General features: G+C 41.1%; 1 protein-coding gene and 1 non-coding gene across 2 annotated transcripts; one reads left to right on the forward strand and one right to left on the reverse strand.

Moving 5' to 3' along the window:
• The first annotated feature begins 1,751 nt into the window (after nucleotides 1-1,751).
• Nucleotides 1,752-1,858, forward strand: LOC141658261 (small nucleolar RNA R71). Its single transcript, XR_012549155.1, has one exon. It is a non-coding gene; the product is annotated as a small nucleolar RNA R71 (small nucleolar RNA).
• A 7,000-nt stretch (nucleotides 1,859-8,858) lies between these two features.
• LOC141657612 (uncharacterized) lies at nucleotides 8,859-11,378 on the reverse strand. Its single transcript, XM_074464899.1, has 2 exons — nucleotides 10,300-11,378; nucleotides 8,859-10,206 (listed from the first exon to the last, which is right to left on the reverse strand). Exons 1-2 carry the CDS (start codon nucleotides 11,307-11,309, stop codon nucleotides 9,018-9,020), a joined length of 2,199 nt encoding a protein of 732 aa, XP_074321000.1. The 5' UTR covers nucleotides 11,310-11,378; the 3' UTR covers nucleotides 8,859-9,017.
• Nucleotides 11,379-11,608: the final 230 nt, after the last annotated feature.

Raw genomic sequence — 11,608 nt, forward strand, 5'->3', positions numbered from 1 at the left:
ATATCAAGTACAACGAAGTCTACAGGGAAGAAGAACTTTCCTATTTGCACGGGAATGTCTTCTAAGACTCTATAATTTGGACATGCAGATCGGTCACCATCTCATCTTGTCATGTCGGCCACTGCGAACCTAGTTAATTTGAGCTTTCTAGCAAGACTCAAGGGCATTACACTTATCGGCTCCTAAGTCACATAATGCCTTCTCAATCGAAAAGGTACCAATGCTACAAGGAACGGAGAAGCTACCTGGGTCTTCTAGTTTGTGGGGTGCAGTGTGGGTTAGATAAGAACACGACTCTTTAGTAAGTGCGACAGTATGCAGAGTTTCAAGTGACCGCTTTTTAGATAAAAGTTGTTTCATGAATTTAGTATAAGCGGGTACTTGGTTTACTAATTCGAGAAAAGGAACTTGTACATTCAAGCTACGAATAACTTTTTCAAATTTATTGAAAGATACCTGTTCCTTCGTTGGCACTAGTCGCTCTGGATATGGGGCTGTAAGAAGTAACTTAGCCCTCTCCTCTAAATATCGCATGCCGGCATCCGTGGACTTAGGCTGGAAGTCCACTACCTTCTCCTTATTGAAGCTTGACCCCTCTTCAGACCGTCTCAAATATGAACCATTGATCGACATTCGGTCGTACTTCGGAACCGGAACAGACCCATCAGCAGTCGGGCTGGCCTCAATATTTTAAGGCGTCGTACCCGAAACAAATGATCCCTCAAGTTATCGGGCATTGGAGGACGAAAAGGTTCACTATCGCACAATCTCGGTCGATCGGCCGGTTAGGTCGGGCCGATCGATCGGCTTCAACGATGCACCCGAAGCTCTTTTGTTTGTTGCACCTCGATCGATCGACCGGGTATGTCGATTGATCGACCGACATACCTGGCGACGCCTTTTTCTTTCCTTTGTTCGTTCCGACTTTGTTTTGACTCGGTTAGGTTTATCTTTTTCGGGGGCATCCTCAATCATAGCAGGCCCCTCCAGGGTGGACCCGCTCCTCAAAGTGATGGCATTAAGGGTCTCTTTTTGGTCCGTCTGAGTCGGTAAGTGCCCCGGAGCTCGAGTGGTATTCTTGCTAGCCAATTGAGCAATTTGGCTCTCTAGCAGTTTCATTCCGGCCTCTCTAGCTTAGGACTCCTTTTGCAGCATATTCTTCAACTCAGCAAACTCAGAATTTTGGGATTATTGTTGCCGCGGCACATAGGGAGGTTTTTGAAACTGTTGTTGCTTATGAGGAGGCACATAAGTCTGCTGCTGCTGCTGTGGAGGTTGAGTCGGATTCAGGACATTCTGGTTACTCCACCTCAAGTTGGGATGGACATTCGGCTCATAGTACGTGTTTGTCTGCCTGTAATGTTGAAAGGCAGCACAAGACTCAAAGGGACTAGGACAATTTTCTGAGACATGTCCCTCAGCTCCACATCTTCTACAGACGAAAGGACCATCTGAAACAGCATTCACATGATACATCCCTCCTTTTAAAGCTCCTCCCAACTCGTATTTGTCAAACCTCGCCGTGAGAGCCTCTAATGCAGCTACAGAAGGGGATTCGGCACTCCTTCTCTGATTGCCTCTCGAATTCCCAGATTCAGCTTTATGGGTGGCTAAGTCATCAATGATCTTCCACCCCTTAGTCTCTCCCATATTCTCAGCAAATCGGCCATTGTCGCAAAGACATCCAAGATAGCCCTCTCGATCGTCATACTGACCCGTTATAGAACTGATTGCAAAGACTCCATTTTTCGAACCCATGGTGCGGAATGGTTCGCACTAGCTTCTTGAAACGGACCCATGCTTCATGAAAGTTCTCATCAGGTCCCTGTTTAAAGCTCGTGATCTGAGCTCTAATGGCATTCGTCTTCGAGGAAAAGAAGTATTTCTTGTAGAATACCAAGGCTAAAGAATTCCAGTCGGTGATCCCATGAGCAGCTCGATCCAGATTTCTGTACCACTCCCTTGCAGCATCACGGAGTGAGAATATAAACATAGTCTCCTTTATCTGGTCCTGGGTCACACCGGTCGGCGGGGATATAGAGCAGCAATAATCGATAAATATCTCCATATGCTTGGCTGCATCTTCATTTGCAGCTCCTCCGAACCGGTTCCTCTCAACTAAGTTGATATAGGAAGGCTTCGGTTCGAATTTCCTATCAGCTCCATGTAATTCGAACCCCTTGTATAGATTTTCATTTGTCGGCTCGTAATGACTTGCTATAGTTGCTTCTTGACCATGATTGGAATGTCCGGAGAAGTGACTGTACATCTCAATTGAAGAAGTAGAAGCAGGAGATGTAGGTGGATCTTCTTCGAACAGTTCGTTCTCGTAGTAACTAGACAGAGTACTCAGCTCTTCCTCTGTCGGCAATACCCTTGATGATCGTCTCAACTCACGCAAGGTCTTCTCAATCTCAGGATTGAAAGGTACTAATTCACCACCCTGTGACCTGCGCATAAGAAGAAACTACAAAAAGAAGATGAGAATAGTTTAAGGAACGAATGTCCCTTAAACTAAGAAACAGACTAAAATAAAACAACTAAAAATTAGAACAATTGCCTCCCCGGCAACGGCGCCAAAATTTGATACCCGTCGTTGTGAGTACCAAAAATAAAATTTATAATTCCTATTAAAACTAACCTAGGCTAGTGGTAACATGGTCGAACCACAAGGAGGCGAATGTAATTAAAAGTTGTCTAAATTTAGTCTAAGGTAACAAGTGTGGGGGTTGATTTGATTTGGTCTATAGCTAATAACAATAAAGATAATAAACTAAAGAAATATATTAAATCAAATATAAAGAAGGGTACTAGGATGGTCGGTTCACTATAGTTTCGGCGGCAGCAAACTAAGTCGGTCTAAATCAAACACATGAGGCGGGAAAACAAGAGGTCCTCTCGGTCCACTCTTTACAGATAGCATCTTTCGATCTCGCTATAAGTCCCTAATATCGCTAATACTGACTCTCGTCCTGAAAAGTGACTAATAATCTAAACTTTACCTATCTTTCGATCTCAGCATAGTTTAGTCATTTTAATTGGTGATCTAACAACTGCCCCTATCTCTCGATCTAATGGGTCAGTCACATCCTAAACATTCAACTAGTCGTGTGCACTCGATTCGTCGAATAAAGAATTAAAACAATTAAAATGAAGGTAAAACCTCACGTGGCCAGTCGATCGACCAGGTATGGCGGTCGATCGACTGACACGCGATTTCAGTCCATGTTAATTCGACGCCGCCTAATCCTACAGTTCCCCTACATCCTAGCACAAGCAATTTAGCTACTCATACTGAAATTAAAGGCAACAATGAAATTGGCTAAATAAACTACAGAATTCATGATTAATACGGTAAAATAAACAATTAACATAAGACGGCAATTCGGCTTTGGGGAAACTGATCTAGCAATTCTACAACTACGAATGAATGCAAAATAATTGAATAAAACCAGAGAATACCGTGTGAATTGCGAAGGAACAGAACAAAGTCGAATGCCAAAGTGAATTGTATTTAATACCGAAATAATCCTTGAACCCTAATTAATATTCTAAAACGATGAAACCGAATGTAAAACTTGATGATTTTTCTGAATGTTCTAGGTTACGTTATATAGAAAATATACGTAACACTTATTATCAAAACCTAAACACAATGGGCTTGCTTTTCCTCGATCTTCTTATTCACGTCAGATTAGCGTCTTGGTCGATCGATCATTGGGACCGTCGATCGATCGTTGCTCTTGATGTACTGATAGCTTCGTAGTCGTGGGTTGGTCGATCGACTAAGGGGCTCGATCGATCGCTTTAGCTGGTAATCCGCTTTTAACTTCTCGTGGATTTGTCTTTTGGGCCTTGAAACGCGCACCAAGCTCGTTCCTTAAGTGAATTCTTCACGTCAAATGCAATGCAGGATACTCGGGGACGGATTTAGCTAAATTTTCGTTGAATTCTTCACATTTCTGCAAATAATGTACAAAACACGAAAGTAGACGGAAATAGGGGAAATGGTAGCTTAAACTACACAAATGAGCTCTGAAATGCGTGTAAAACAGGATGTAAAACATCAAATAAAAGACACGCATCAGTAACTATTACCTAATAACGCTCGTAGCTTAGGAATTGTAGGGGCGAGCGTATTATTGAGTCCCCTACAATTCCAAATTAGCCCTTTCATGGCTGATGAGGAGGTTGATTAGGCCCAACCTCCGCAAAACCTTCCTCATTTCCTCCAGACGAGGAACCAGTGGACACATCCACCTCCATATGTTCAACCGTCAGTCGAAAACAACCCTGCGAGACCCCATTCTGACTTCCCTTCACCTTAGTACTAGTATCAACTCTCCTCTTCTTTGCCAAATTCTGAAGATAGCTCTTTGCTTTCTCCATGGATGAGATAGCATCATCAGGAACCATATCTTCCCTAATCTCAGTACAGCACTTCCTCTTACGAGCCCCATAAATTATTTCCTTATTTTCCTCAATAGCAGAAGGCTTATGATAACAATCAGCTAAGCCCATAAAACCATCAGACAAAGATGGAATTTCCCTTCCTTCATCCATTTTAGCAATCAAACTTGTTGATATACCAGAGCCAAGGACATCGAACAACTTTGGTGACTGATTCTTATAAAAAGAACCCCCCAGCAAACACCACTCCCTCTTTTCCACTTCCATTTTGTTGCATCTTACCCAGTACCGTGTCCAAGTTCAAAACTTCTTCTAGTGGTTTTAGAGATGAGGATCTCACTTGAAACTCCAAATCCTTTCGAATAATTGCAGCTGGTGTCATAGAAAGTGCACAAGTTATGTCACCACCCTCCAAGTTAGACCTCTTATTCTCCAAACTAGGAACCATTGCAGTGTTGCACTGAACCACATCCAACTGTAAAGCAATATTAACTTCTTCAGTGTTTTCAGAGGATGAGATCAAATTAATCACATCCACATCCTGAAAAACCGAGGATTCCTCAGATTCAGCATTCAGAGCATTTGGGCTCGGCACCCAATCAGTAGGACAAGAATCAGAATGATTGAACCCTTGACTCTGCTCAGTCTCAGAATTCGAGCTAACAATGATCACATTTCCTGCATCCTCCTCCATAGCAACGCCATTATCTCCATTCTCAGCACCAGGGTTCACCCCGTCAGGATAGTGGTACCTGATAGGGAAACCCTCTAAGGGAGGATCAAAAGTTTGGTTAAAACCTCGGTAGTCATCATCCATCAGAGCCCAGTCCATATCATTCTCCACTCTACCCTGAATAGCTTCATGTATTCTCAAATCACGATCAATACCACCCCTTGGATCACCATTCTCAGCAACCAAAACATAGGTATCAGTCTCATGAATGTGTTGGAGTGCAATATCCACAGCCGCAGCCTCCTCAAATTCCTCCCTTACACTATGAAAGTCCTCATGATTGTTACCTTCTTCCACATTAATCCAGCCACCTGCTCCCCTTGAAGTTCTAACCTGTCCATCACCATTAGTACCATACCAGCCTGTTGAGCTCCCCCTCCATTACTCTGAATCCCATTATTACCAGACAACTCGCCATTAGCCTCACTCATCTGCACATCCCTATTCCCTTCTGCACTTCCATTAACAACACGTCCACCATTCCCACCAAGATGAACAGCACTAGGCCCAACCTGGAAAACCACCGGACCAGCAAAGGGCTGGGCAGTTAGCTCATCCCAGGAGTAACACGACCACCTAGTGTTATACCCAGGTCGAAAATCACCATTCTCTCTCTTTCTTGCCTCCTGAGACACTCAATAGCCAACCTCCTGTTTCCCAACTGCAACCTAGAAGAGATATGCCTGGTTGTTGAAGGAGTTGCCCCCAGGTTAAGGTTAAACATTGTATGACTACTATTAACCTGAAAAATCACAAAACCCCTTTCCATGGACCTATCCATCATTCCAGAAATACTTGAAACCACATTCATCATGGTTTCCCTACATTGTGACCCCCTGTGACCCACATAACCACACCTAATGTAGTATTTGAATATTTCCTCATATTTGAACTGGACCCACAAGAGGTGTCCCCCATCCATAGACAAGAAAAAACCTGACATTAACGGCTCATTCATCTTCAGACAGACTCTAATCTTTAGATAGTCATTTCTGGGAATGACTTCAAATGGCTCAACATGATAATGATGACTAAGTAACTTCCCAGCTACATGTGCCACATGCATGTTCAAACATTCAAATGGTAACCCACAAACACGAACCCAAACCTCAGCATAAGGGAACCTCACTGTCCTGGGAACAGTGTCAGGATACCACTTCGCCATAACCATTAAAGCACCATCGAAAGTGACAGTACTCCTGGCTAGCAAACCTTCCAGATCAGCATCATCTTCACAATGTAAAACATAAATATCTCCCATCTTGAAAGCTGTGATTTCCCCATTTGTACTCCATTTTCTTCTGATCACATCATTGATCAGATTAGCCTTAAAGAGACGATACTCAACCAGAAAGCCAAGACAACAATTTCCCCAGAACTCCCTAGAACGCCCCAACTCAGCAGGGTCTACATTAGTAACCCCCCAGGCCTAGGATACCTCCACAAATTTGCATGCAGAGAGTTATTTAGGTTGAACTCAACATTTGAATGAGTATGGTGGTACTGCTGGTTGTTGTGAATATTCTGAGTTGCATCATTGTTCCCTCCTGCCTGCTGACTTTGGATACCAGCTCCTTCATTTTCCCCATTACCAAACCTCCCAAACTGCCCTTCAAACTCCATCTTAGAACCCGAAAAAGTTTTATGTAAAGTTTGATTTTTTGCTTTTTTATTACACTCTTTAAGAAAATTAGATTGAAGAATTTTTGATGGAATAAATTTCCCCATTTCGTCTGTTTAAATAACCACCAAGACAGAGAAGAAGTTGAACAATCATCCGGGAACTGCAATCGTCCCCCCAATCATCACAAAACTAGCTAAAACCAACCGGATAAATTAAACCTCGAGCCGTTCAAAATTAAAACCTCCAATTGAATGATGCTGGAATGTAATGATTAGAGATATTAACACCAAATTGAGAAGTAATAGGTAATAATGTTTATAGGTTTGTCAGAAGAACTCTGAAGATTCCCTAATATTCCAATTAAATTGGGTAAAGATAGCAGCAATCATAATCAAGGAAAAGATTATGATTTGATGAAAGAGAATTTGCAAAGTTTGTAGTTAATTATTAGACTCTGTTGGTTAGAAGAAGAACACTCATTAAGTAGATAAATTGCTTGATTGAAAAAGAATTTGCAGAGATTCTGATTAGATTAATGAGGGTTCCTCACGTGCTCTCCAAAAAAAAAAAGAGAGAAAAGCTCTCTCTAGAAAGTTAGAGAGAGAGTTATTTTTTTTATGCACATAGTTGGCTCAAATTGATGTGTTTCTTACAATTTTGGTGTTTTTTTAAAAAAATAAAATTATTTTGGGTTTTTGTTAAAATTAGTTTAGGGTTTGGGCGATAAGTGGTGGATGGATGGTAGACGGATGACAGTAGGTAGTGGCTACCCGACAAGTCGTAGACAAGAGAAGTAGCCGTCTCTGGCCAGAGTAGGCATGGGGGGGGGGGGGGGGGTGGTTTAACGACCAATAAGGGGAAAGGTCGGGAGTGAGAGAGGGTGAAGAAATGGCGAATAGGCGTTAGAGTTTGACGGTGGCCTGGGTAACTGGCGGTAAGGCTAGGTAGCATGGCTACCTAGTGGGCCTAAGAGTACGGTTTCAGTGGTGCTAGGTGTGGAGGGGTGTCAAAGGTGATGGTGGCGGTGGGGATTTGTTTTTTGTTTCATTTTTTATTTTCAAAGTTTTTTTTATCGATGTAGAACGTTAGAAATGACAATCGGATCAATCGGATCGGGGTTTGGGTCGGTCAAGTCGGTTCATATCGAGCTAGTCAACCTTTTCGGGTTTGGGCGGGTCGGGTCATTTCAGATCAAAGAAGTATCGGGTCGGTTCAGATTTGGGTTGGGTCATTATTCAGTCCAATTACTTTATCGCATTAGTTAAAATCTTGGCCATTAAGTGTAGCTTTCAACTATTATTTGGTTTAGTTACTTCATTATTAAGTCCAACATATCATACTAAATATTAAAAAACTTTCATTTTGATCAATATTAAGCTTAATAATTGTCGCTCATCAATTTAATCACGCCAATATCGGGTCAGGTTCAGCTTCTTGTTCGGGTTCGGGTCACTAATCATCGGGTTGTGTCGGGTTACTGTTCGTCATCGGATCGGGTTGGGTCATTTTCGGGTTGCAACTTTCTCAGGTTCTATCGGACTTGGCCGGGCTGTTTTCGGGTTGCAATTTTCTCAGGTTCTATTGGGATCGGGTTTGCTCGGGTTCGGGTCAGATCAAACTTGCCAACTTTAAGTACGCACTAAAATTTTAACAAAAAAATTTAAACACAAAAATCTCAGGTTCTAATGGTGTATTCTAACACAAAAAATTATTTATTTAATAATATAATAAATAAATTCTCTTTTTTTACATAATGAGACCGTCTCACTGACCCTTTCACGTAATAATTATGCTTAAATATCCGAGATTTTATTGTTATGAATATTGTATTTACTCAAAAAAAAAAATGAATATTGTATCTTTGAGAAAATTCTGTTTATAAACTTGAACCCCCATACGTGAAGTCCTAAAATCGCCACTGCTAACCGTAGGAACACTACGAGGGTGATGAATAGAGCAGGGTTCAAAAGAGTTTGATCAATATGTATCTTTCGATGTTATTTATATGGATAAAATCGCCTGCCTTTCTCAATAGAAAAAAAAATACCGTATCTGTCAAACAAAAACTCATCACCTATGCATGTAGCCATGTATATCAGAAGGCGGACCACAAAAATATTATTCGTCTTCCTCTTGTGACGGATAGTATTCGTCTTCAATGAGAATTTGTGAATACTATAATTTATCACAAGAAAATAATGTCAAACTTTAAGACTTTACTTTAAAACTAGAATCACTAATTCACTACCCTTAGGACCAAGTAGGCTGAATCCAAGTACAACCCAACAATTCTCTAGTTTGAAACAAATTTTCTCTAGACATACTATCGTTGTTAGGCGAACAATATCTGTGTGATGCAAGATCATAGCAGACTAATCCTTCCTTTTGGTGGAGTCTTGAGAAGTACAACTTATTTCCTAATTCCGGTCTGTTGTCCGGAGCGACTTCAGCAAAAGATGATTGGGGACTCAAAAATATCATGTGATTCTTCACGTTGTCTACCCTAGCCCATCTTTTCTTCATAAAATTCAGACGGAACACTTTAACCCAACTTCCTGCGAGAGACACAAAAACTGATAAAATCTCTCCATCGCATTCAACTAAGTACGTTGTCATTCCGCCTAACGGATTGCATACGATTGGCGTGCTTGGCTTACTGAAAGTTTTCCATTTATATCTACGTTCAGGAGTTATTTTGTATCTACCAAGACGTCCTGTAATGTCCAAAAAGTAGAAAGCATTCTTATTCTTATAATAAACCGGACTGTTGCTGGCGGGTATGAATGATCCTTTTACACAACCAAGCGTAACCAACCATTCCGGATCCCCGTAAATGTAAGAGTGCACAAGAAGCTGACCCATCGAACGCTGCAATCCTACTATAATACCATTTTCAGAAATAGGGGTGGCTGAGGATCCCATACATCGAAGGTGACCGAAATTGTTATTGGCAGGAAGTACCGCACCATTAATCACCTTAGTAAATGGGTTATAGAAAAACAGATTTCCAGCAAATCCATTCATCAACAACCACCCATTTTTTGAATACACAACTTCCATGGTGGCGGCGTAAGATTGATCATCCCAAGGAATAGTTATCAAATATATCTGATCCGTATGCATTGGATCTATGACGTTACATATCTTGGGATCACCCCTGATAGAGATGAGCCACGGTAATATCAGTTCCGATTTGGTTGTTTCAAGATATTCTATTTTTGAGCTTTGGCTTGACCAACATTGCAATGGAAGTGTTAAGTCGCCGTATTTCTTGCAAGTAGCTCGAAATCTGGAATAATCAGTTAGCAACAAACGCCTTGCAATCCGACAAATCAAATCGCTAGGGAGGTCTCCAAATTCGGTTTCATGTCTTTTCTTGCTTACGTCCTCCTCACTCAAAACTGTATCCATCTCTTTTTCTTCACTTTCATCCAAATTCCTAGTATAAGAAAAAAAAAAAAAGGTAAGTCAAGGATGTGAATATATGACAAGTAATTATACCAATATAACCGCGTTATGAACTACTACTGACCGTTTGTTTCCTGCAGAGGTGAGCCAAAAAGGGCGACGCCAAAGCAGCTTCTGATTTGGGAATAACGGGAAAGGAGTCAAAGAACGATCTTCTAAGTGATACTTGAAAATGACCGCCTCATCAAAAGATGCAAGTATGTATACACAGTTTCCTTGGAGAAGGCCAGAAGTAGTCGGAGGAGGAACGTAGCAACCGAAGCTGGGACTATTACTAACTTGTATAAAAAGGGCTTGATTCTCCAAGCTTTCAACTTGAACAACATCCAGAGTTTCAGTATTATCCTTTTCAACAAACTTGAAAATGCGTACGTCTTGTATGTCGTTACAGTAAGTACCATGTCCGTAGAATAAGTTCAAACAGTAGAGCTCCCCACAGGATTCGACAAGATAAGGCGCTGAATAAACTGATTGGTAGCGTCTACCCAAGTCTGTCCATCTGAGTTGGCCCACAGATTTGAGGGTAACCACCAAGTTTGAGTCGTCACGCTCTGAAATAGTAACTCTATATAGAAGCGCATATTGATTAGCTAAAAAGACAAGCTTATAGATGATGCCATTGCAAATCCCCAAGGTATGACTTCTAACATCCGAGTTAACAGAAGCATGATGGATACCCCAGGAGTCATCATATCCAGGACGACAAAACAAGATCAGACTCTTCCAGGACACCATAACAACACAACGCTCATCCTTATCATCATCCGGTACACATGTCATCACATAATTTACGCTATTCTGGTTACAAACTACTTCTTCGGATAATAAATCAAGATGGGGAAGATTAATAGTGGTTTGAGAGAAAGGGTTGAATAACAAAACAGAGCCAGGATCGTTAGAATCAGCAATCATCAACCAGCCATTATAACTGGCCACTACCATCTTTCCAGAGAGTTCAGAGATGGTTTTTGGGGGAAAATAAGGCTTGTTCTGGGCGAAAGGAGAGAACAACGAGTGCGATTGTGTTCTCTTTGAGTTTTTATCGACTTCCTCGAAAATTACCCAAGTCTCCATTGTTCTGTGTTGTGATTGTTTTTAATGTATGGAGAGGTATATAGAAAACAAGAGGCAATTCATGTATATATATATATAACTATAGAAGTCAATCTAAGTTTCCATATGGAAATTTGAATACTAGAGAGGTAAGGTTTCTCATAGTTGTGTTAGGAATTTTTTCCAACGATTACTAGCCATATTACCTAAAAAAACAAAAAAAAAAAGAAATTGTTTTTTACCAAAAGACGTCGAAAACCTATTTTCATAACAAAAGTTACGTTTTCTGAATTCTTTTGGTAAAATAATGAAAATTTCCA

Source organism: Silene latifolia, chromosome 5, assembly GCF_048544455.1.
Source record: "Silene latifolia isolate original U9 population chromosome 5, ASM4854445v1, whole genome shotgun sequence".
Taxonomy (NCBI): Eukaryota; Viridiplantae; Streptophyta; class Magnoliopsida; order Caryophyllales; family Caryophyllaceae; genus Silene; species Silene latifolia.